The sequence below is a fragment of the Lacerta agilis genome, chromosome 9, assembly GCF_009819535.1.
Source record: "Lacerta agilis isolate rLacAgi1 chromosome 9, rLacAgi1.pri, whole genome shotgun sequence".
NCBI classification, from domain to species: Eukaryota; Metazoa; Chordata; class Lepidosauria; order Squamata; family Lacertidae; genus Lacerta; species Lacerta agilis.
This window is the reverse complement of record NC_046320.1, coordinates 24,161,322-24,188,265: the sequence shown is the minus strand read 5'-3', so window position 1 is coordinate 24,188,265 and position 26,944 is coordinate 24,161,322. Positions and strand designations below refer to the sequence as shown.

General features: G+C 40.4%; 1 protein-coding gene across 3 annotated transcripts in view; it reads left to right on the top strand.

Annotated features, from left to right (window-relative positions):
• FAM149A (family with sequence similarity 149 member A) overlaps nt 1-25,976 on the top strand; it is a 31,741-nt gene extending 5,765 nt beyond the window's left edge. The window contains exons 1-14 of one of the 3 annotated variants that reach the window (XM_033160426.1): nt 6,461-6,658; nt 9,381-9,491; nt 10,817-10,949; nt 12,848-12,990; nt 13,623-13,748; nt 14,478-14,654; nt 15,661-15,851; nt 17,438-17,592; nt 18,966-19,069; nt 19,338-19,559; nt 20,955-21,075; nt 22,379-22,507; nt 23,368-23,446; nt 25,660-25,976. In XM_033160426.1, coding sequence (XP_033016317.1) covers nt 6,558-6,658; nt 9,381-9,491; nt 10,817-10,949; nt 12,848-12,990; nt 13,623-13,748; nt 14,478-14,654; nt 15,661-15,851; nt 17,438-17,592; nt 18,966-19,069; nt 19,338-19,559; nt 20,955-21,075; nt 22,379-22,507; nt 23,368-23,446; nt 25,660-25,733 — 1,866 coding nt within the window. In that variant the 5' untranslated portion in view covers nt 6,461-6,557 and the 3' untranslated portion in view covers nt 25,734-25,976. Of the gene's footprint in view, nt 1-6,460; nt 6,659-9,380; nt 9,492-10,816; nt 10,950-12,847; nt 12,991-13,622; nt 13,749-14,477; nt 14,655-15,660; nt 15,852-17,437; nt 17,593-18,965; nt 19,070-19,337; nt 19,560-20,954; nt 21,076-22,378; nt 22,508-23,367; nt 23,447-25,659 lie in introns of those variants that run through there. The other 2 variants (XM_033160424.1, XM_033160425.1) reach the window with 2 other exon arrangements.
• The last annotated feature ends 968 nt before the right edge of the window (nt 25,977-26,944 follow it).

Genomic DNA, 26,944 nt, shown 5'->3' with positions numbered 1-26,944 from the left:
ATGGAAGGCCTTGTGAAAGAGCAGGGGAAACACAGCTGACACAAGCTATTTTGCAGTAGTTATGGAGTACTGTATTTAGTATTAACTGTTTATAGGAAAGTGGAATATAAAGTAAAAATTTAAAACAAAGACCACTAGACATGCAGCAAGTTTGGTTTTGATGAGTGAAAGTCATTTGCAAGCAAATGTCGCAAGCATCATGGGAATAGCTGATGCGATTACAATGTGCTTATGTGCATGCATTTTTTCCGGTAATGTTACTCCTGAGGTTTCGTTCCTCTATTCAGCAGAGACCTGTTTTGCACTGCTTTTCTGCTTTCAATTGTAAATGCTCCCTGGTAATGAACAAAACAGCTCTGCCTTGTTGATTTGGTTGCTAACAGGGATTCACAGATTTTGGCATGGCTTATTCATTGCCAGCCCTTATTTGTGGTTGTCATCGACCCATTCTTCTGAGTCCTCCTGAAGGGTGTGTGATTTCTCTCCTTATGCTGAGCTTTTGCAGATGTCAGCGAGGTAAGATTCTGTCTTCCAAAAAGACCCAGTGATAACAAAAAAAAAAAAAACACCCTTCCCCAAGTACTCTGTGAATTACAGATAAGAGGGAGGAGGGGTAATTCTGTTCTTCCCCTGGCTGTTGAAGACAGCATAACAAACATCTCTCCTACATCCCCAGGCCACAAAGAACTCAGAATCTTTGTGCTGTTCAGGGCCAAGGGTAGTTACCAGAGAGAGGAAAGGGCAACTCACTGATGCGTTTCTGGAGTCTGGTCACTAAGAGTCAAGCATAGCTTAGTAATGAGCACTGGGTTGTATTCAACGAAGTTATACTCAGAGTGAACCCATTGAGACCTATGTTATGCATGTCCATTAACATCAATAGATGTAGATGGGTGGGGTATAAATTTGTTGTTGTTGTTGTTGTTGTTATATCTATTCTTAGGGGGGCTACCACTGAATGAAACCTTTTGTTCAGAAACAAAAACAACACAATAAAGTCTATTCCAAAATATTGCTTCCAAAATATATGCGAAAGCCACCTCCTCTTGACAGCAGCAACAAGATTTAAAATGTATTCTTTTATTAATGATTATAGAGGAGCAAGTGGTGGTGAGATGTACTTGTGCTATTTTGCAAGGGCAGCTTGGAATTCATTGGAAACTGAATAATAAATCCACTTGAGAAAACTCAGCAAGACCTTTCATTATATCTGCTTTATTACAAGAGTGAGTAGCAGATACATCAGACTCCTCTGTTGAAGTCTCATGTCTAGCAACCACTTTAATAATTGTACTTCAAGGTTCTTATGAGGATGAGCTAAATATCAGCTGCTTCTACATTAGGCAATCAGCCTGGAATAGACAAAATTTGCTCATTCAGGTTTCACAGAGTATCCAGATGATATTGATGCCAACTCATTGTATCCCAGCAATTTTTGTGGTGGTCTCCTGTGTTTTTTCAGACCTGATTTCTGGCATTAATAAAACAAAACAAAATATAACAGCAGTGTCAGCTTTCCAGTATAGATTAGCAATATGATAGATACTCTTTAGAGCTGCTGGTAATAACATCCTCCTTGCCTTTTCTCTTAAAGTAGCTCCATCTATCCCTACATCTCTACAGTAGATGTAAGGTCACATAGTTGGACCATAAATAAACAATTTTAGAAAGACCATCAGCAAACGGCATTCCTACTAACACATTTCCAATAAACGTCTTCCAAGGGAAAGCACATATTTCATAAAACAAGACCATGATAAATATTTTCAGTAGCCAAGCCAAGCGTACAAAGCTTGTTACTCTGGTCAAAATGTATAAGTGCTTAAGAGGGCATTGCTTTGAGTCACATAGCTAAAAAGTAGTGTTTGGGGAGAAGACAATATCACATCAAGGAAATAGAACTCTCAAATGCAATTTAAATTTTTTTAACCAGTTACATCAGTTAGATTTCATTCAAATGACACTATAGTGAAATGATCCTGCTTCTAATTCCAGCCCACCTTACTTCACATAATGGAGGGACCAATGTTTACCAGGTCTTATATAATAAAACCAGTAATATGATGGAGAGATTATTGCTATCTGCAGCTTGTTCCTTGTTATAAGATTGTATTCTTACCATTCTTAGAGGCACATGGACCATTTCCAAGATTTTTATTCAACCTTCCATCCCTTCTGTTTCAGGGACACTTGATCTTGTTATAGTAAATGCTTCCTATCTGATCCCAAAGAAATAAAACACCTCTACTAAGACACTAATTAGTCTCCTTTTTGTGACAGTTAATTAAGCTGATTGCATTTTTCTTGACTTATAAATTATTTATATACAAAATACATTGCAGTCATTTTCCCCCATTGACACTATTCTTTCTTAATACATATGCTGCTGTCAGAACTGAAGTATAGCTAATCATAATTAACTTTTGTTATGAGTTTGAGGTGCGGGAAAGTAGGCTGTATGTAGAGACCTTGCTAACCCTTGTAACCTGCAAGTGTTAAAATATAAGCCAGGCTAGCTTCCTGTTGAGGTGATCACCTGAGTGATGGGCCATTAGGGAGGAACAAAGGAAGTGGATTTGGGTGAGGCAGCCCCTCCCTCAACTCATAGATAGTTAGTTGGAAGGACAAGGCATGTTATGTGAGCCAAAAGCTGGAAGAACTGCAAGCTGGAAAGACAGAAAAAGAGTATGTTTGATTTCTGTTGGAATTCAAAGTGGTGGCTATGGGAGAACTATGATTATCTTGGGGTAATGCTTTGAACCCATCCACATTGCAGGAGCATAATTTAGCATCTCAGCTGAGGGGGGAATGGGGAACATGTGAGCAACACACAAGCATCTGCTTTGCTGCTAATTAATGCCCTGATGTTGGGTAAGATTGAGGGGACAACAGAGGGCGAGACGGTTTGACAGTGTTCTTGAAGCTACTAACATCACTTTGACCAAACTGCGGGAGACAGTGGAAGTCAGGAGTGCCTGGCGTGCTCCAGTCCATGGGGTCACAAAGAGTCGGACATGACTAAACAACAACAACAACAAATGCCCAGGAACTCTGAAGGCAGCAACAGAAGATCTGGAGAAAATGGGAAGAAGGCTTCCCACCACCACCTAGAATGGTGTGTTGGTCTCTTCTACTCCATTAAGTCAGTGACGAGGGGTTAGATTGCACACGAGTTCTGATGGCTGTGCTAATTAATAAAAGTTTGAGATAGATGAATTTGGATGCTTGAGTACTTGATTCTACTGCTGGGTTTTATTTTAATTTGGGATATAACCACATGAACTTAAAAATATACTTTAATGACTGATTTATTTGCATGGTAATGGGTTTGATTAACCTAGTGCTAGAACTGATTGAAGCAACATGTTGGAAGTAAAAATTAAAACATGAATGCCATACAAATACTTGAATGACTTGTTTCGACCTGAAGGAATCTATCTACATAATTAATGAATATTTATATTGTTTATGAATTCTGGATTTGATTTAGTGGCTTATGGTTAACTTTTTAAAAAATGTATGATATTTATCTGATGAACTTGAATTTGATTGTAGTAGCATAACTGGATTAAAATCTATATAATGAATTAAGAATTTGTATGCTAGGTTGGTTTTGTTTAAGTACAAAGGCATCTGGAATTGTGTAATATAAAGGTGTAATTGCATGGCTGCATGTTTTTTGGGGGGAGGGTTTGGGAGTGGGGGGAGATGTTACCCTAGGAAGAGAGACAAGAAAGAAACGTGACAGGAACCCTCTCTATAGGTTTCTTATTTGACAGATTCCTTGAATGGCTAAATTGCCCATAATATGTGAAAGGTTAACAAATAAGAGGTTAGGTATGCTCATTTCAATTAGACAGGACATGGGAAGAAAACTAGAATTATTATAGTGTAAACAATCTAATTAATGGCGACATCTAGTGGTGATGTGTAAACTCGTCATGGCTGCCGAAAACAAAACATATTTTCAAGGCAGGATGGCATGGTTTGGATGTGCATATGTCAGGCATTTATAGTTTAGTTTAAGTATGGTTTAACTGTAGTTTCCCTTTTGTAGCTCAACCTGGAAACTTTGCTTGGAGCAAGCCAAGATCTTAAACCAGTCTGAAGTTTTCTCATGGCTTGTTCCAAACTTGCTAACATTCCATTTCTTGGTTCAGATGTACTGGGAAACAATGGTTAATGGAATACCTCCTGGAGTATTATTGCAGGGCTGGGAAAAGTGATGGCACAAGGATGGAACACATGGGCACAAGTAGGCTGAACAAACTCTGCAGTAGAGTTAAACTGTCCTCTGCAGAAGAAATGCAGAAGAAATAGAAAATATACCAGCATCACTCCTCATGAAATGGACTTAAGCACCACCAGGCAAGCCAAGTAAAAGATTTAATTTTTTTTAATTGTTTCTAGCTTTGGGGCATCAAGTAACATTCTCTATTTCATTCTAAGATTGGTCCTAATCCTTCAGGGGTGATAGTACCACTTGGATGTGCTGCTAACATTTGTTCTATCCTGAAACTAATGGAATGGGGTAAACAATGCATGATGTTGAAGTGCTGTCCTCTCAAAAAATGAATAAATTTAAATGCAGTGGCGGGTGGTTGGTGGTGGTAAGACTGTCAGTTTCTTTGGTGTAGCAGAGGAGGGGTGGAGTATTTAATCTTTTCCCCACCATCCCATTTTACCAATCAAAAATTGTCCTCTTCATGTAACCTGCACCACAGGGGCAAAATAGATGTAGATGTGTTTTTCCTTTCATGTGGCAAATAAAAGTCAGAGGAAAAGTTTTGAGTATATTCACATGCCCTGCACATCACCAACTACATGGGCTCCTGCAGAGGTAGCATTCTTTTACACATCTATAACTCTCTTTTTTTGATAATACTATCATTTGCGCCTAGAATAAGGTTCCCCAGTTGGCCACTGTGATCTCCCACATTTGTCAAAATAGTATATAATTCTGTCAGTTGCAAGCAAACTCTGAATATGGTGCCTCCAGACTGTCAGTATTTTGTGGGAGGGATTCATGAGCATAATAGAACTTGAGGATTGTGCATTTAAAGTGCATCAAATAGCTCTGTTGCCCTAGTGCATGGGTTCCTAAATTGTGGTCTAAATTTCATCCAGGTGGTCCACAACATTTCTGTGGATTTGTGATAATAGGTTGAAAATAGGGTATGTATTAAGCACATTAACATTTTTAGACTGTGATTAGGGAATACTGTACATCAGAGGTGGCCAACTCCCAAGAGACTGCGATCTACTCAGAGTTAAAAACTGGCAGTGATCTACCCCCAATTTTGAGGTTCAGGTCAAAGTTGTTGAGCTTTTATTAGGAAGGAGGAAGACCCATGGGGGGGGGTCGGGTCAAAGTGGTGGAGTTTTTTCAGGGAGGAGGTAAAATGGTGAGGTTTTTTTAGGGGAGCCACAGATGTTCAGCTACTTTGGGGGGAGCCAATGATCTACCAGTGATCTACTGCAGACGTCCAGTGATCTACCAGTAGATCACGATCTATCTGTTGGACATGCCTGCTGTACATGAATGCACTAATTATACACGTTTTGATCGCAGGCAAATGCCCATTTTAGGCCCCAGTGATGTGCATCTAAAGCTGTAACATCTAACATCTAAACTGTAACATCTACCTGCCCTACCTCTGTCCTACCTGCAAGGGATGGAAAAATGTATGAACTGCACAATTCTGAAAAGAACCAAATCTCCCCACTTCTGTACCGTATTTTCTGATGTGTATGACTGTTTGGATGGAAATCTGGCATTTCTGACACAGGACTTTATAAACCCTTCCCCTCAGTTTCAATGAAAGGGCTGCAGGAAGATGCATCATGAATCTCCAGCCCACCTCCCCCTTCTTTCTCTCTCTCTCTCTCTCTCATGCATGCCTTGGTCCAGATGCTGTCACGGTATTTTGGATTATCAGAAAGGAATGAACACCAGGAGAAATTGCATAATGCTAAATTGCAGTATAATGCTAAATAACGTTTTGCTGCCTTTTGTTTACTCAAGCTGCTTGCTGACGGACTCAGGATATGATTCCAGCTAGACAGTAGTAGATGATATCCATGTCCTCTCAGCATCAGACAAATGCATTGTGAATCAACACTGTGACAGAAGTACGTTATCGTGCAAGTCAGACACACCTTTTCAGATTGCAAACACTGTAGCAAAAATGTAACTGGTAGATTTTGCTTATATATACAGTATTGCACTCCCCCTTCCCCTTCAATGCAGCTGTTTTGGAATGCTGTTCTCCACAATATATGTTTATATCTGGGAAGCGCAGCCCTTTGAAAAGCACTAGGAACAGAGCATGAGGCAGAAGCAAAGCTGGAACAGCCTCTGGGAGCAGCTTAGTACTGCAGACCTCCCTTCTTTCTCCTCCCCTCTTACACACACACACACACACACCTTTTTCCTAGAGGGAGATGGAGGACAATGTGCTGAAATGAAACGACACTCTGTGTATTTGTGAAAGGGAGCGAGCAGAGCTTGTGAGGAGGAGGGAGGGACAGAGAGCCTTCTCCGACCGTGCTTTTTCATGCGCTTTGTTAGCGGGGTACGTTGCCCCTGCCATTTATCTGCAGCTTCCAACCCTCAGCAACGTGAGCAACAACCGGAGCCAGAGCTCGTTATTATAGGGTAAGTCAGAAGTGATGAGGCTTAAGATGGGTATAAATGTATGTGCATATTCTCAGCTTGTGGGTCTCTGGCCGTTTGCTCATCCACCTACTCATATTCAGAGCAGTAAACTCGGCCTTAACGTGCACTAGCCTTATGCAGAATTAGTGAAGGGAAGTGGGGTGGGGGAGCATTGTGTGGCCCCTCCTATGTTTCTGTTGTAGTGCCTTATAAATGCTGCATTTCCACCTAGGGGGGTAAACACCCTAATAAAGTGCAGAAGGTGCAAATGAACACACTGGAAATACTAAAATGTAAATATGATATTTTAATGGTGCAATGCAAAAACAGTCTTCCCTCCATTGTATTTGTACAGTATTCTTAATGCTCTATTTTTTATTATTTCAAATTGAATCTAAGGTGGGGCTATGCTAATTTGGGGAAATGTTTACAGGGTGAGCCATCCCGACCAAGTACTGATTTAAAACCCTGTATGACCTAAACATGACAAGTGTAATGTGCTTGCCTATCCACAGGAGTAATTTTGAACGAAAGAGCTTAACATGCTTTTTTGGTGCTGTATTTCCATACCTTTTTCTGCACTTTAAAATTGTTGGGATCCCTATACAGTACCACTATCACAAAGTATTTCAGGTTCATTTCAGGTTCATTATCCCACCTCTAGGCAGTATGTGCCTTTTATAAGGAAGTGGCAGGCCCCAGATTTTCCTTTCAAATGTTCATTGGAAGAATTTGTCAATCGTTAACTATATTACGAGTGAATGAATAGTCAAACTTGTACTTCACGGAAGAAAACAGCCTAGATTTTCATCTAAATGGTGACGTTGTGAAAACTCATTATGTATTACATTGGACGTTATTGTATTTTAAGAAAAGAGACTTCCTTTTAAACTGTCACAAGATTTTATTTTTCAGAAGTGCACATGCTACATATCTACATGGCTTAAGAAACTGGTGATTTGGCTCCCCTGTTTTTTCTTTAAAAAACACACCAACCCATGGATTTGTTTCCTATAATATGTGAAGTGGCTTCGTAGCAAAGGTGGGGCGGGGAGGGGAGGAGAACCTATAATTTTCAACTATTTATTTGTTGATTTTATTAAATTTGTGTACTGTTCTTCATCCATAGATCTCAGGGCAGTTCGCAACATAAAAATACAAGACAAAAAACAAAATACATATTAAAAACAAGAACAAAAAAACAACTAAATAATACCCCCTCTCCTCTACCCTCTCCTGCAACAATATTTCCTTTCCCAAGCCCTTCCCCAAGCCCATTTCATTTGGTAAAATCACAGCTTTTTTCAGCCAGAACTCACTGGCCATAACTATTCCCAGGACTTTTTTTTCAGGGGGAGATCCCAGGAACTCAGTTCCAGCACCTCTCAGGTGGTGAGTTCTGGCACCTATTTTTCTAGAAAAATAGCACTGATAGCCTCTAGTAATAAATATAAATACAAAGAAGAGGTTTTTAGGAAAGTGGCTCTGGCTACAGGAGTTGGCTGGTGTTTTCTCCCCAGTCAGGAGCGATGTGAAGAAATTATACCTTTATCAATGCAGAACAACTCCTGCAGTTCAAAAGAGGCATAAACAGAATCTAGCAATCACAGGACAGCTTCCCTGAAGTCTGCATCTTTCCCCTCTTTTTGCCAGAGTTCTACTAAGGGCAGTAACATATTAACAATAAACACAAAGTTTAAGGTGTTCTGCAAATTTCCTTGACAGACTGAGTACCTTTCATCCTGGCAGGCCTGTTTAGGGGAGTAGAGATGCGGGTTATGGTGCTGTCTCTGCCTCTTGCTCACTTCACAAAGTGGCCCTCCAGAAAAGAAAAAAAAAACCACTTGCTGACTAGGGACATTCCTGCCTAATACAAGTCCTATCTTATAAGTGATTCAGGGCAGGCTGTAATACATGGCTTTTCACATGGTCAGCTTCCAAAGAGGCAGTATTAGCAGAACACTCTAGCCATGAACACATGGTATGCTAAATGCTTATATGTAGGGTCCAATTCAAATGTGAACCCCAGTCTCCTGTTACTGCCATAAGTAAGTACTGTATATACTTGAGTATAAGCCTAGTTTTTCAGCACATTTTTTGTGCTGAAAAAAGCTGCCCTCGGCTTATACCCGAGTGAGGCGGGCGGTGGGGGCGGCGAGAAATAAGCCCTTTCTCTCCGCTCGTGCCACCACCTGCTCTCCCCAGTCAACCATTCCTTAAGAAGCATACAAGAACGGCGGTTCTTTACACTCCCCAGGCAGCTTGTTCCATTCCTGAACTGCTCGCATAAATGCAAACTTGGCAAAGGAGGAAGAGGAAGGAGCAGCTCAAAGGGCTGCTTTCGGGCTGCTCGTTCCTCCTCCTCCTCCACAGCGGCAAAGGTGAACCGGCTTATACTCGAGTCAATAAGCTTTCCCAGGTTTTTGTAGGAAAATTAGGTGCCTCGGTTTATATTCGGGTCGGCTTATACTCAGGTATATACGGTAAGTACCCAGTGAGACACACGCCTGTGTGGATTCAAGGTGGAACTTGTAGACATCTACAACTATAAACCTCTCTTAAATTTTAATATATTTTGATGTCTGACTCCTGCACAGTGAAGTTGACATTAGGAAGAATGTGTGTTGGCAGAAGGGGACAAGAGCTGAAATCTTAATTACATACGAGAAAATTGAATTAATTTGGCTTCTCTTTTCCCCCCTCCCCCCTTCTTTTCTTCCAGAAAAGGACTGTCTAAAGGAGACGCAGACCGCTGTTTCCAAGGAAAGAGTGAGGATGGCCTCCCAGCACCTTTTACCAAAAGCGTGCAAGAAGCCATTGATAAATATACATTGTATGTGTTAATGTCTGACATTATTTGAACAACAACATAAGTATGTGTTAAAAGAATAAGATAAAAAATTTTTTTGTGTGTGTAGAAATTGATTTTGGAGATCACATTGCAGCATTTCTGGGGCAGCACCTGTCCTATCCACATTATAGCATGGCAGTTTGAAACTGGGGGGGGGGGGGTTTCCAAAAGTAGTTTGTAGTGTGGCATTCAGCTTTCAGTGGAGGGGAAAAAAGGTTGAAAGTTATTTAGGGATAGTGCAATTTCCTTTTATGAGCCCAAGTAGATGTTTGAATCCTGGTTAGCTTTTAGTATTATGACCTGCATTTTCTGCTGAAATCATTCTTCTTTAAGATTTTGTGGTGGGGAAAGAATGCTCAAGGTTACTTTAATTTCAGGAAGAAGAATGGGCCAGACAATGGTCTAAAAGGAGAGTAGTGCAAATCTTCTGCACATGAAAGTGTTCATTTTGTTAGCAAGGTTTTGCAATAACACCCCCCCCCCAACCTAGGAAACTAAGTACAGTCAAACCTTGGTTCCCAAATGCCTCTGTTTTGGAACGTTTTGGCTCCCAAATGCTGAAAACCTGGAAGTAACCACTCCAGTTTTCGAATGATTTTTGGAAGCCAAACGGCTTCCGGGGAGTTTTTTTCTTTTTTCTCCATTGACTTTGCTGACCGCCCTTTGATCTTCGGTTGTCAAACATTTCGGAAGTCAAACAGTCTTCCAGAATGGATTACGCTCAACTACCGAGGTTGCACTGTACAAACTGGAATATTCCAAGAAGTTGTGCCTGAATATCAACAGCTGATTGTATTAAAAAATTGCTGGCCTTTTGACTTCACTCTTTCTTTTCTTTTTCACCCGTATAAATGTGTGGCCTTGTGTATGTCTGTCAATTAAGTATGTCTGTCATGCACCAACAGAATTATAAAGAGTCTTGTGATTGTTGGAATGCAGTTCCTACCATCCCTAATCATTAGCCATTCTGACTAAGCCTAATGGAAATTGGAAGCTGGTCTGCAGGGCGACGGTTTTTCCATTCATGCCCTAATGCTAAACAGAGCTTCACCATTTTTGTATGGGGAATTGCCTATTTAATTTTTGCCAGTATATTTGAATGAGATATCGACCTTTTGCCCACAAGAGTCAATCATGGCATTTTATATTTGCTAGCTACTATTGCTGCTCTTTAGGGCTTTCTGGGGTGGGGTGGGGAGTTAGTCTTTGTGGTGCCACAAAGTCCTTAATGCAACACAATTGCTTTCTTTCTTTCTTAATGAGCCATGATGCCATGACTTACTTTTCAAATTTCTTTCCATCCACAGTGTCTCTGTTTCATCACTTTCATCAAGCAGACAGACAACACCAACAGACTTGAATAATTCTTGGTCTGGGATTCAGAGTTGCACCACTGGCCCATCTACTGAAAGAAGCTCTGTTTACTCCTGGAGAGATGACGTATGTTAGCATTTATTAACAGGTTTTGTGTATCCTCTCCTGAAAAAAATCTGAAGTCTTTATTTGCCTATATTACGTCCTGTCCTCCACCACACTTAGCTGGAAATCAAGGTCAATTTTTATACTCAACTACATTAGAAACTAGTTTTCCGCTTGGTGACTTCCTTCACTATACATGGAATAATCCAGGCTTGCTAAACTATTGTTTACCTTCCTTACTGAACACTGTTTCTGCCTTGTGTGCTGCTTTCAGTGCTGTGATCTTGATCAGCCAGGTGCAAATATGGTTGATTTAGATCAGGGGTAGCTAATCTCTGACCCTCTAGATGTTGGTGGACAACCAAAGCCAGCATAGTCAATGGGCTTAGAAGATGAGAGCTGTAGTCTTGAATACCATGGATTAGCTGTCTGTGATCTAAACAAATTTTTTTAAATGCTCAGTCCCAGTGCTACTTCTCTAGAAAAAGAGGTGCCGGAACTCACCATGAACACCTCCCTTGTTCTCTTATAATGGCAAAGGTGCCCACCTGAGAGGTGCTGGAACTGAGTTCCAGCAGAAAAAAGCCCTGCTCAGTGCTCTTATATACGCTAAATTAAAATATTTTACTTTTGTATTCATCATTTATATCAACGTTAACCTCACCCTCTTCTGCTGTTTATTTATTTTTTTGCTATGAATCTGTTTTGTTTCTCACATTCTGCTTTACCTTCACTTTGAAACGTTCTTGTATATACCTAGCTCAGGTCATTTTGAGGAACTTAAAAGGTAAAGGGTAAAGGGACCCCTGACCATTAGGTCCAGTCACACTACTATGCAAATTAAGACCACAGCCTCAAATTCCAAATCTGAGCACCTCTGTCCTGAAGCAGATGTTGCTGCCCTAAACCTACCTGGATGTTTCCTTTCCCCATGCTGCTACCCCCCCCCCACAAGTCTCCTCATAGGGTCAAAAGCATTTTTGTATAATCTGTTTGCCTATGCAAACTAGTCCTTTTTAACACTGACAGGAAGAATTTAACAGCCAGGGACAGTGCCAGATGATTCTTCCTCCCATTGCAAATAAAGAATGCTGTGCTGCTAGCTGCAGTAATGATGCAGTTTACTGTCCATAAGATCATGCTATTTGGAGCCCAATTTCTTGGATAGTGAAGGCTCATAGTCCTGTGAAGCCATTTGTGTTATTAACCTGGCAGCCCTTATCTTCCTTCCCATCCATCACATCAGTGAACTAGGAGAAGTGGTTTATACCACATCATAGGGCCAGGCAGAGATGAGAGGTTCAAACCTCTCCAGCAAGCCCAGCTCAGTGATGTGTGGGGCATTCAGCTAAATTTTAATCAGTGCAGACCTGCTGAAATGAATTAGGTCCATTCATTTCATTGGGTCTTCTCTGAGTAAAACCTAGCTGAATACCAACCAGAGTCATCCCCCCCCCCCAGCACAGCAGTGTGCTGGGGATAAAGAATAGTCCACCCATCCCCATCTTTCTTATTATCACAGTGCTGGGATTGGGGGAGGTTTGGGGTGAGTGTGCCTGAGTGCATGATGTGCGTGTGATGTCCATATGAATATGCTGTGTGAGAGAGGGTTTGCTGTGCACTTGCATTTGTGGTGAGTGTGTGTATGTGTAGCATGTTGCTGTATGTGGGGCAGTGTGTGTGAGATAGTGATGCAGGTAACACGTTTGGTGAAACATAGCTCTCAGAAAGTTGGCCAATTCCAGACCAAAGGAGGATAGCCTCACCTGTTTTGGTGGAGTTCCATTCTCTGAATAAAAACACTATTTAAAAGATGTGTGACTTTTCCTAAATAACTACAGTGACAAATATGTAATTTTATTCAGCTTCCAAACATGTATATAAATATTATTTGAAAATATTAAACTAAAATTCCCCAGGAATTCGATAAAGCTAATACACAAAGAGTTCATCAGCTGTTTTGGGATGTGGATGAAATGTTGTTTGAAGGCAAAGTGAGTTCCCAAACGGAGAGTCTAAAGGCAGAATGCAAGGATTGGACTAACAGATCACTTCACCTAAGGCAAGTCTATGCATATGGATTAGATAATTTCTTTCTAAAAGCATTTTCACTCAAATATGTGCTTAATTTCCTTTTTATGTGTTGGCTTGAGTGGTGAGCATCTTGTGAGTTGATTAACTGCCCACCCTTTGAATGGAAGAACCTATATAGCTGCCCAGTAGAACGGCCAGGTATTAGCCTAATTGCTTCCAGGTGGGGTTTCCATGATGACTTCCCATCGATAAGTAATCCTAGATACTTAAATCTGAGTACTTGCTCAAGGGTGTGACCATCTAGAGTCCACCAGGACTTTGTAGTCCTCTTGCCAAATACAGTGACCTTGGTTTTAATTGTAGTTAATTTTTAGATGTTCTTTTTTACACAGCTGTCCAAATTTATCCAGCATCCTCCTAAGTCCGATTTTATTCTGAGATAACAAAACTACATCATTGGCATAGAGCAGAATTGACACTTCACAATTCCCAAGGGTGGGGGAATTAGCATTGGCATTAACTTACAGTACACTATTTAAAGTTCTGGCTTCCTATGCTGCAAAGTGCTTTTCAAAAAAATAACTTTGGTTCAGTTGTGTTGCATGTATCTGCATTTTCTTTTCACTTCATTAGCAACCCTATATTTGTTCTATTATGCAGGATTTTGGGGAAACAGCTCATTCTCCCAAAAGATGAGGGCTTTCAGCATTACCAGGGCAGAACTGCAAGCGCTGTTTACTCTAGGTCCTTACCTACCCTGAGTGAAATCACCAGCAGTATGAAAGAGTAAGTTTTTATTTTAAAACAAAATAAATAAAAAAATTCCTTCCAGTAGCACCTTAGAGACCAACTAAGTTTTTATTTTAATGCAGACATATTCCTATTTCTATTTGGTTGACATTGTTTTCTATTAAAATGCACTAGTACATATTTTACATACCTATTCCCAGAACGTAGAACAACCTCGTGTATCCTGATGGAGGCAGTAACAGGTGTTTCACCCATCAGGAATTAATTATAATAAGTAAAAAGCATGGATCATTTTTAAACAGAACTATGCCGTAATTGGAATTCAATAGTATTATGCAACTGCCTTAGCGAAATGAACAGCCATTATTTCTTAAGTTTTGATCTTTAATGCAAAGCTCATACTGTGCATTGTGCCATTTTCTTGGTTAAATAATACACTGGACAACTATTGGCAACATGAGACATTTGTCCTGGATACAGGTCCACAAAGCAGTGCTCAGGTGCCTGTTGCAGGTGATTAGCAAAATAAACCCATGGCTTCTCACAGTTACAGCATGCTCCTCTTTCTCATCTACCAGGAAAAATTCTGATTTATTGACTGGGTTAAAGCCACTGGAAGGCATCTCTGAAAAACTTGAGATAGTTGCTTTCTTTCCAGCCCGTCTTTTTTTTGCTTTGTGACATTTTTAAAAAATGCTTTAATTGCTTAATTTTACTTTTTATTTCTGGACCTTTTTTCTTCTGTGTTAAAATTACTTTCTTTAGGTTATGCATCTCAGGCTCCAAACTGATTCCTGCAGCTTTTCCAGTGCAGAAGGCATTCAGCTCTGAATTACCAGAAATTTCTTTAGCGAAATCACCTGTATATTCATTCTTGGAAGAAGAAATCTATGATGCAGAAGGAAAAATTGAAGAGTATCTTGCATTCGACAACAAGGAACTGTAAATGTTTGATTTTTAATGGATTATAATGCACTTTGAAAAGAACCAGATTTACCTCTAAGAACTGTTTCATTTATTATAGAATGGCAAATACTATCATGTCAGACTCTACACCACATCAGTCCTGTGTTTAAACTAGTGTACTTAACCTGCCTGCTGTTTATTTTGGTTACAAAAGAAAAATCCCTAGGTCTCCAATCTGTTATAGACTTCCAATCCAGATTGTACCATTGCACCAATTTTCACCTCAAAATGGTCCCTACCAGGCTGCTGTTGGATCCAAAGTTGCTGTTTGCAGTAAACAACTTTCAGATGCAAAACAACAACAACAACCAGGAAAGAGCAATTTTCAGGAGAAAAACCATGTGGAGCCCCCAATCTGGATCAGAAGCGCATTCCAAATCTGCTTTTTCTCCAAATAAAAACAATCACATTGTTATTATTATTATTATTATTATTAATAATAATAATAATAATAATTCTATTATTTATACTGCTCCCATCTGGCTGAGTTTCCACAGCCACTCTGAGCAGCTTCCAAGAGAACACTTAAAACAGAATAAAACTTCAAACATTAAAAACTTCCCTAAACATTAAGCACACATGTGCCTTCTGTCGCAGTGGGTTTGACTAGATGACCCTTGGGAGTCCCTTCCAACTCTACAATTCTATGATTGTATGAGTAGTTTATGATCAAATGATAGGGAGTTGGGGCTAATCTGCATGACCCAGTGGCTAGAAACACATTTGACATGTGCATAGATCCATGCTTTTTTATGTACATGTCGTATACGTGTCATAGGTTTTTTTATATATAACATAGTAAGCATCCCTAAATCCCTGAAGAATTTAAATATTACACAATTAATGCTCATTGTTTGGCAGATTTGATGTAGCACTGTGCTGTCTTTTTTATATAACAGGATTGTGTAAATAGAAGTAGACTGTTTTTTTATTAATAGTAGTAGTGCTTGGTAATAAAGATTCAATTTGCTTCAATCATTAGTGATGATGAAAAGTTGGAGCAAAAGATATATCAGCTTGCCCAAAAGAGGGTTAAACATGGCATTCCTCCTATTTCCCCCAATGCCTGTATCAAAGATGCTGTGGCTGCGGAAGTTTTCGATCACCTCTGGAAGAATGTAATTCAAGTACTGGAAGAATTAATAAGGAAACACTGGGAATCGTCTATCACAGGTAACTGGAATGTTTATAGAAAAGCCGTTTGTGAAAACATTATTAAAAATGGATGCTTTATATGATCTTCCAGGAGTTCAACGCATTCTAAATATGTTTTAGAAATGTATTGTTACGAGTTGTGGTGGTGGGAGGGGCTGGGGGAGTTGGCTGTATGCCGAGACCCTCCTAACCCCTAGATGCAGCAAGTGGTAAAATGTAAACCAGACTAGCTTCTTTTTGAAGTGATAGCCTGGGTGGTGGGCCATTAAGGGAAGAAAGGAAGTGTTTGAATCCGAAGCTGTGGATATGGGGGAAGCGAGGCTTCTTGGGGATGTTAGTGCTGTGAACCCTCGGTAGTAGACTCAGGTTGTATATAGAGTGGTACCTTGGTTTAAGAACAGCTTAGTTTATGAACAACTTGGATTAAGAACGCTGCAAACTCGGAAGTAGGTGTTTTGGTTTGTGAACTTTGCCTTGGAAGCAGAACATGTTTCCTGCTGAGTGTGTTCCATTTGTAAATTGAGTCCCCCGCTGCTATGGGAAAGCATGCCTTGGTTTAAGAACACTTTGGTTTAAGAGCAGACTTCCGGAACAGATTAAGGGACCGCCTCTCCTGGTATGTCCCGTGTAGGACCTTAAAGTCCTCAAATAATAATCTTTTGGAGGTCCCGAGCAACAGAGATGCTAGGTTGGCCTCAACTAGGGCCAGGGCTTTCTCAGTATTGGCCCCGACTTGGTGGAACAGTCTATCACAAGAGACCAGGGCCCTGCGGGATTTGGCATTTTTCCGCAGGGCCTGCAAGACGGAGCTGTTCCACCTGGCCTTTGGGTTGGTTTCTGTTCGATAGTTATGCTTCATTCTTTTATTGGTGGGCTATTTGAAAATGAGACTGCAGTTTTAATTTTGAATTTTTAAATTTGTATTTTAATCTGTATTTTGAATTGCTTGTTTTTATGTTTTTGCTGTGATTTTAATTAGTGTTAGCCGCCCTGAGCCCGGTTTTTGGCTGGGAAGGGCGGAGTATAAATAAAAATTTATTATTATTATTATTATTATTATTATTATTATTATTATTATTATTATTATATTATAAACCAAGGTACTACTGTATGTGTAAATAAACCACATAGCAGTCTCCTCTGTGTCTCATTCTCAAAAGAAACACGAATCCAGGGTAAGCACCTGGAAGTCCTGAAATCTTACACTGCTCAGGAGCTGGGGTAGTGTGCAGCAGTAGAGATGGTCTGTGCTAACATATCCATATGTATGGTATCATATTTCTGCATTGGTCTTCATGGCCCAGTTCACATTCGATGCTGGGGGCCATGATGTGTGTTAACTATGGTTTGTGCACATGTGATTGGGCATGTGTAATATGGGCCTATGGTTAGCACTGACTCCTGAAAGGAGAGTGAAATGGTAAGAGGAACATGTATTCCTAAGGCTTGCTTTGATTTCCAAACTATGGTTTAGAGGCAGTCAGCATTATTTGTGCATAAAATTGTAACATATTCACCAGTTTACTATGCTAAAGCAAATGTTTACATTTACAGTTTGTCTGATTGAAATTTGGGTATGTTTTTTTTTTCTAACGATGAACTAGAGAATGACAAACAAATGGAGAAATTGAAAGCTACTGGAAACAAGTTACCACATCTATCCATTTCCCGTGTTGCAATGGATACATCTAGTGTACCCCCATCAAGAGGGTCAGAGGCTCGAGGCACATCTGTTGGTTTGCATTTTGTCCCGTCACAGGTAAAATATCTTCAAACTAGCTGGCATTAGCCAGCGTATGAAATCCTATTTTCTTTTTTTATCAGCAGCAGACAGCTTCTCCAGTCCCCAGGCCCTGTGTGAGGCTTTCCTCTCCATTCCTTCTATCTCGGTGGCCGGTGACCATGCCCAGCCCAAGGTCTCTAGCACGCCAGCCACAGTTCAACACATGTCTATGCTGTCCTTAAGATGCAGTGCTTTTTTTTTTTTTAAGAAAAAAGGTGCCACCACTCACCATGAAGTTGTTGCAGTAAGTAACAACTAAGTACCACACTTTTAACATTTGGGGCAGGGGGAAGGGAAGGTGCTGGTACTGTGTGCCCAGAAAAAAGCACTGGTTGTATGACATATACTGATTTTCAGCATTCCACAACTGGCCTTTTGTTTTTAGCCTTTAGGCTTCCTGACAGGCAGCAGCTGCTTTTTAGATGTGTATGTACATGTGTTTATTTTGTGTGTATACATAAACACAATCAAGACAAACCTCTGGTTCTGCTTAGCACTCTTCCTTGACACAATGCACTGCAGTCCTTGAGCCACACACAGCTTAAAAAAAGGTGAATTCCTATCATATGTATTTAATAATGCTGAAGGCCCAGTTTTCACATTCTCCACATAGCCTGTACTTCCTGTGGCCAACACCCATTACCATGTATGAAAGAGGCCTGTTGCATCTGTTGCTCATGGCTAGCTCCCATATTTCCATTCTGGTCCAATGATGCTATCACAGAAAGTGCTCATGTAATCAAGGCGACCCACATGATGCAATAAATTTTTGCAGCAGTTGCTATACAGATTGATATTTAATTAAACACCCTCCTGTGCACATCTATCTACTAATCATCATCATTATTATTGTTTGCAACATGTGCAAGATAATTCATGTGTTACTTGTGGCCTGAATAGTGGTGCCTCTGCTTACGAACGTAATTCGTTCCGGAGGTCCGCTCTGGTCACATCCCGGGGCAAAGGTTTCAACCAGGAGCATCTACTTCCGGGTTAGCAGAGCTCATAACCCACAGCATGCGTAAGGACGACGGTTCATAACCAGAAGTATTACTGTAGATATGCCTCAACAAAATTACACTAGCAGTTATTATTATTTATAATAAGACCTATACTGTAGGGTAATTCTGTGTTATTGTGTAAAAAGAGAAAGGAATAATTATATAATTGGCATCCATTTCTTCATGTTTTCATACATGCTTTTTGCATAGGATAAAATGTTCTTCAGCATCTGTATTAGGTAACTTTGCACATCTTCACCCACAATGTTGTACATGTTTCAGGCCTTCAGACATATTGATAAATTACCTTGAAAACATTAAGTGATGTGCTTCTGTTGCTTTCTTTAGATCCACCGGTTTCCCAGCAATTTACACAGCGATTTAAATGGTGTCATGACAATCCAAGCTAAGCCACTGCAACAGAGGCACTCTGGGCTAACAGAAAAGATACAGTATGTATTGCAAAGACTTATGAGATCACATTTCACTCTCGCAGTGCATTCTACATTTATTTTTCAGTCTATACCTCAACATACGGCTCTGTGAAGCCTTTCTGAAGTCAGCATTCAATTTCATGTTATGTGTTTTAATTTTGTGCCTTGGTGAAATTATTTTATTTTAATATTCTCTTCTGCAGGGGGAAAGGGCTTTTGGGGCAGGCTGCAGAAGGGTTCAATCTTATATAAGTGGCAGCTACATTTGCTGAAATTGCTTTTTCAGGAATGAGCAGGAAGACAAGCCGCAAGTGGGTTCCAGTGTTAATTCAGCACGAAACCGGCTTTGGCGAATTCCTGACAGTAGCGTTCTCTCATGTTCCCGAGTATTGCTTGGATCCTCTAGAAAAACAGCAGGCCACCGTAGACTACCGTCAATAGCTACAGATCCTCTGCGCTCAAAGACCCCCAATGTTTACAGCGATGAAGTCCTTAGGGGGACAAAACTGTGAGGCTTCATTTCTATTCTTCACTGCCGTGAACTTAGTGACACATTAAGCTCAAGCATGGGAGTTAGTCAGGGTGTGTTTCACCACTCCAGGGTTTCATCTCAGAAACAGGCACTGAGAACAACACTCTTTTATTTTTGTTTCCCTCCTACACCTTTTGAGGGTAACTTTGAAAGTCTGTGAACAGTGGCTGGTGAAACCACAGAAACTAGATTCAGGTAGATAGCCGTGTTGGCCTGACGCAGTCAAAATAAATAAATAAATAAATTGTCCAGTAGCACATTAGAGACCAACTTTTGAAGAAGTGTGCATGCACACAAAAGCTTATACCCAGAACAAACTTAGTTGGTCTCTAAGGTGCTACTGGACATTTTTCCCCCCAAGTACAGCTTTATTTCTATATACGTATTTTTCCCACTGTCTATTTGCCAGCGCAGCTTTTCTAGTATTCCAATTTGGGCCATTGTCCAAATCTATGCTTTGAAGTTTAATGACGCAGCAACTGCCAAGTTATTTCAATGCAGGCTGTTGTCCAAACTATCAATTAAAATTTATTGATGCAGTAGTTTCCACATTGTTTTTTGAGCATACTGTTTGCAATATTGCAATGTAAATGAACTGTATTCCACAGATATAAGTCATTAGGTGCTCGATCGGTTTTAATTTATTTTTAAGCTTGCAGCCCAGTTGTGTGTGCATTGAAATGGTTCCATTTGACATTTAAGGGGGAAATAGCATGCACAGTCAATGGGAAACATGAGCAGTGGTATGACTTCGGCATCAACACATTATTGGAGAACATCATATTTTAAAGGGATGTGTCTCTCTGTATAACAGGAATTCTGTTGTTGTTGTTGTTTGTTGTTGTTGTTGTTGTTGTTGTTTGTTGTTGGAATCGTAGAGTTGGAAAGGCCCCAATGGTCATCTAGTCCAACCCCCTGCAATGCAGGAATCTCAGTTAAAGCATCCATGACAGGTGGCCATCCAACCTCTGCTTAAAAACCTCCAAGGAAGGAGATTCCACAGCCTCCGGGGGGGGGGGGAGACTGTTCCACTGTCGAACAGTTCTTACTGTCAAAAGGTTTTTCATATGTTTAGTCAGAATCTCCTTTCTTGTAACTTGAAGCCATTGGTTCAAGTCCTGCCCTCCAGATCAGGAGAAAACAAGCATGCTCCCTCTTCCATGTGACAGCCCTTAAGATATTTGAGGGTGGCTATCATATCTCTTCTCAGCCTCCTCGTTTCCAAGCTAAACATACCCAGCTCCTTCAAGCGCTCCTCATAAGGCTTGGTTTCCAGATCCTTATCACCCTTGATAATTAAGAATAGTTCCTGCAGTGATGGAAGGAAGCCATATACATATAATCTCATGTATCCTTATTGTTGTCCCACAGATGTACTGCCTTAGATCGCTTGTCCTCTCCACTTCTGCCTACAGCCCGGAACAAGCTGCCACCAATTACATCAGATGCCGTTGAGCAATATCTTTCCATTCCTGGATCGCAGCTAGGCTTTGTAAGAGAGAGAGAGAGAGTGTGTGTGTGTCATTCTTTGTTTTATACCATTAGCAATTCGGTTGAGAGTTTAATAGTATTGTCATTGGAGCACTTTAAATCCTAGAGAAAATTAAGCAAGTACAATTGTTAGTTGCTGGGCTTGGAAATGATAAAATTAGGTTCCATTCTCCTTCCATCTGTGAAGCTTGCTGAGTGGCCTTGTAAAAATCATGCTCTCTAACTTACAACTTCTTCGTGAAATAAGCATGACGTAATAACTTTTAATGGTTTCAGCAAAATGTATTTTTCTGTAACTTTTCAAGGATCTTTATTCAATTTGTTGCTCCACTGACACTTACCCATATTGCTTCACTTGTTGCACATGGTTACTGCATAATACTTTGTCCACTGGTTTGTTTTGTGTTTTAATTTCTTCACTTTTGCACCATATGCTTGTTTCTAAGTTGTTGGCAACTTAGTTACAGTGTTGTTTAAACAGCTACTGTACAGCTTCAGACTTCCATTTTCCTGCTGGGAAATATCTAGCTTGCATTTCCTGAATTGGAACTATATTGCCAAATATTACAATGTAGTTTAAGCACTATGGATATGAATTGTCTAAGTAATGCCTTAGCATATGTCAAGCAAACAACTGTTACAACCTTGTGAATGGTAAACTAAGGCCAGAAAAAAGATGGAATTGTTTACTTTTCAACCTCGCCACCGATTGAAATAATAACAAAAACTGTGGGGAGGAGAAGACCTTGACTGCCTTCTCTGGGGCCAGTCACTCCACTGCTGCTTCCAGAGATAGATGCAGACAGGAACTGCAGATCCTTTCTAGTCTTTTTAATTCTGCTTGTATCTGTCTCTTCTAATCCATTTGAAGCCCAATTGAAAAAGCCTAAGTAAATAGTTTTGGAAGCTATTTTCTCAGTGTTTCATGACTAATGGAAAATTAGCTTTTTGGAAGACAATTAATACAGTGGTGCCCCGCTAGACGAATGCCTCGCTAGACGAAAAACTCGCTAGACGAAGGCATTCATCTAGTGGAAGGCTGCCCCGCAAGACGAAAAAGTCTATGGGGCTGCCTCGCAAGACGAATTTTTTTTCCATCTAGTGAAAACCGCGATTTGCATTGGTGCTTCGCTAGACGAAAAAATCGCTAGACGAAAATACTCGCAGAACGAATTATTTTCGTCTAGCGAGGCACCACTGTAATCAGTTGAAAAGCAAAAGCATACTTCTGCTAATAACAATTTACACTTTTTCCAGTGATGGGCTTGCTTCTTTTTCTCAACCCTACCCCAAACATTTTCCAGCATAAAGGAAGGTATCCTCATAGCAGAATTTCCAGCGCAGTACCTGATGGTGCAGAACGGCGGCCACTTAGAGAGCGAACTGTCATAATAGATCAGTTTTCTAGACCCAATACTACTCACACGTTTCGGGTAGGTATTTGAAAGCTTTTGAGACTCTTAATAAGAGACTGGAATTGAAATGGGTGGCGGGAATACCCCTGTTAAACTGTATTAGATTATTGCTATGTGCTTAGTTGTATGCAGTCTTGCAATTCTGGGAGGAATTATTTCCTGCCTTCCAGATACCATTCAACTTAATAAAAATTAAAGTCTTCACATTCTCATGCTTTGTAGCCTAAACCATGCTAACCATGCATAACAGAGTTTTTAGCTGACTTGCGGTTACCCTACACTTTGGGAAAACCCTGTTTCACAGGTGCTTAATATTTTTTTTTAGAAAAAAAGAAAGGACACCCCCCCAAAACACACCCCAGCCTCATAAGAAATGACACCAGATGTTGAGAAGCTGCAGTGTGCATGTGTGTGGAATGAACACCCTGTTTTGTGGTGTTGAGGGTGGGGGAATGATCCAAAGTCAGAATGTCCCACTTGCAAAGATTTGGATGTTTGCTCACTGTTTAACCACATTATTGCCTTTAGTACTGAACAGGAAAGTGGAATTAGTATTGTACGTTTTTCAATGCTCCTTGTGGAATAGTTACATCTTCATAACTCTTTTTCATGTCACGGGCTATATGCACACTATATCTTTAACAGACATTTGAAGCACATTTCCCCTCAAATATTTCTGGGCTCTCTGGTTTGCTAAGGGTTGTTGGGAATTGTTTCTGAGTGGGGCTATACAACAGGGCTCATAATTCTTTGAGGGAAAGAAAGTACTCCAAATGAGCTTTAATAAAGCATGTACGCAGGCATAGTCACTGTCTGCCCTTGACTTATGGCGGGGGGCCAAATGCTATAAAGGGTAAAAATCTGTTTTTCTCTTTCAGTCAGATACACCTCATAAAATATCATTGACTCCCATGGATTTTACTAATCAAATGTGGACAGGTCATGGGGTATTGATAGGTAAGACCTCTGTTTTATTAAAGAAAAGAAGAGGATTATAGCACAAGATGCTAATCCCCCCAGAAGTGTGATTCTCAGTTTCAGCATATTAGCATTTGTGGGAGAATGGGGTAAATTGAGCAGTAAGCATTGTACTCTACATTATAAGCTGAGCCCAAAAAACAAATGCTGTAAACCATTTTATACTAGTTTGCCTCTATATGAAAGAGGTGCAGCAGCAGGCAAAATTTAATGGAGCGGCAAGGATGGAGAACCTGTGGGTGTTGTTGGACTACAACTCCCACAGTCCTCATCCATTGGCTGTGCTGGCTGGGGGTGGATGAGGTTCCAAGGAATAGAAATTAGTATAAATCCAGTAAAGAAGGGACAGGGAACATGTGGTCCCTCCAGAAGTTGTTAGACTCTAACAGCATCTGGAGGGACCCCATGTTCCCTGTTCCTTCTTTCCTGGATTTATACTAATTTCTATTCCTTGGTACAATCAATGATTTTTGATAAATTGGCCATAGACTTTCAATAAATTGGTCAGTTTTTGCAAAGCAACTATTCACTTAGTGTTCAGTACTGCAGCCTGAGTAAACCCCATTATTCAGTTGGAGCCCCAAGTGAAGATGTTTAGGGTGGCTCTTTTCAAGAGTTTGTAGCTATACTTAATTCATCTAAGACTAAGTCACTGGTTCTTGTAAAGCTGTAGAATTGTTCCTGCAGTATTAGCAGAAAGCCAGCAGAGGGCTACCTTTCCACCAGAAAGCACCAATGATAAGCAGTCCTTTTCTCCTGCCACAGAAACTGGTTGTTGCTATTTTAAGATCTCATAAACTCATCATGTGTATCTGTAGCATGACTGTTCATACCAGGTTACAATACCTCCTAGCCCAAGCATATTCTCCAGAACAGTTCTTTTTGTGAAATACACAAGAAATGGAAACTGCTCTTCAGTGTAAAAAGTACTGTAAATTAACTGAAAAACAATCCTTTAACTTTGGTGATGTAGTGAAAGGTGACTACCTGGACGTAGTTTGGGCTGTTTTTGGGGGGGGTAGGGGAAAACTGTATTTGATTATATGTTGTTCTTATATTCAACAAATAAAATATCCAACAACAACAACAAAAACCCAAAGAAAATTAAAATCAGGATTGCCCATACCTGCAGTTAAAAAAAAACCAAACACCTCTGGTGTGCTTTCTAATGATGCATTGTGTAGTTTGGCCTCTAGGGTTAGAAAGCTAAGGGGAAGAGGGGAGAGTTGGCCTGGCTGAAAGATCCCGCACCAATTTGACAGTGGAATGAAATGCAGTGATGTGAATGAGGCAGATACTTGAAGGACTGGGGATTGCAGGAGATGTGGAATCGAGAAAACAAGTGGCTTAGGAAGAAGGCAGTGCCAACACTGGGGAAATCCCTCTGGCAGGGATCAGGAAGGGTGTGGATCAGGTAGTTATCATTAGGAAACTGGAATATGTCAAGGTGATTGAGGTCAACTTGGTATGTCCAAAGTCACTTTCGGGGGCCTTAATCCGGCCCCTGTGGCAGTTTATTTTTATTTCCTGGGGTAAAATCCTAAAAAAAAAGCTCAACAACTTTGGTCGGCCCTCATGCATGTTCACTTCATCAAATCTGGCCCTCTTTGAAAAAAGTTTGAACACCCCTGACCTAAGGTACTACTTGTCAGGCTGGCAAGCCCCTTCTTTCTCCCATTCACAATGCTGGACTTATCCCCAATGAAGGTTAATAGAGAGATTGCTCTTGCTACTACCATGTGTAGGGAAAGAAAGGATGCACCCCCAGAAACAGCTGGTGGGGAATGAAAACTCACGCACCTCAAATAAGGACTCGACTCGTTACCCCAATGGTCCCTAACAGCAAGTTTGGCTTCTCTGCTCACAAGCCTTATATGAGGTTGCAGGCTCTTCCTGCCCCTCCAATGCTCTTGCCCCTAATTTGCACAGGACTGGGTGTCAGTTCAAAACCAAAAACATATCCCTGCTCTGTCTGAAATAGTTGATCTGTACTTAACATATTACTGGCTTCAATTTGTGTATTTTTCAATCAGCTTCCTGTGACGTAAGACACTACTGTTCCCATTTTACTGATAGGAAAATGAGACTAGGAGAGGTCACTCACCAAAAGAATTTGAGCATGAGTCCTTTTGTTTCAAATGCACTGTATCCACTTGACCCTCACTATTACCTGATAATATTTTTGCTTGCAGGTTCACAGTTCCATGCCAAATCATTCCAGAGAAATCCACCTGTAGCTAGAAGAAGATTTCAAGTTGCTTCATAACATATAGCAGAAGGCAAAAACAACAACCAACCAACCAACCAACCCACCAACCCGATCTGTACTTTATGGGACTCTGCAATACTCCCAACTATTATCAGAAGGGATGGCGTTCCAGTATTGTAGTTTTGTGCCTTAGTGTTCTGTGTCTCTGCGTACAGCATGCTTGAAAATTGTTTCACCAAAGACTCATTAGCAAGCACATAAAGACAGTGGCATATATCTGTAAAACAGAATATGAATTGGTGCCAAAAAATTTTTCTAAAGGCATAAGTTTAAAAGAAAGTGCCTTCCTGGTTCTGTTCTGTTCTGTTCTGTTTGTTTGTTTGTTTGTTTGTTTGTGGACCAGGTGCAAGTAGAGCTGAGCCAAATTGTCATGAGCTTTCCTTTTCTTTTTCTGTGGCGAACAAGGGAACTCTTCATAATGGAGCTAAACAAATTGCACAAAATTTAAATAGTTTCCCTGTTTTTCATCGAAGGTCTGGGGCTCAGGGCGAACTGTGTAAAAGCCCTCAGAGGCTGGTCTTTAATTATCTGAGCTAGCCTGCAGAACTATGAAGCCTTAGGAGGAAGGGTACTCTTTTCACAGAGAAGCATGTTAAGGAATTTGAGCTAGGATTTGCCTTGGTTCTTTTGGCAGAGCTTCCCTGAGCTTGGTCAGACAAGTTTGGAGGGTTGCACAGGCATTAAAACAACTTAAGAGTCATTAAAACAAACTTTAGCAGGGTTTTCACACATTTCCTTCTAATGAAATTTTAAGGAAGCAAACACTGCAAAAACCAGGAATTGTTTCCACAGGAATGAAAGTGACACCAAAACAGTTGAAGTTGGTTTTAGCTCAGCTGTAGTAACGCAGTCTATAAACCCTTGAAGATTATGATAATCAGATTTAATTCCTGGACTCTTTTTGTTATGGTTCCATAAGAAAAATCTATCCCTTCTCTCTGGTTTAGCTTGCGCAATCTCTAAAATTAATTTTGCACATTGATTAAACACCATGAAAAAACAAATATTGATGCAATCCCATCAAGATCCTTTTTGTGCAATTGCATCAAGAACCTTTGGCCATGTATTAAATAAACTCCTGAAGATATCAACAAAGGTAAGTTCACTGTGGTTTCCAAAAGTGTGAGGTGTTGATGATATTACAAACAGCAGTTCATAAAGATGTACATAAAGATGAAGAGACAGGGTGCCGGCGTTTTTCACCTGTT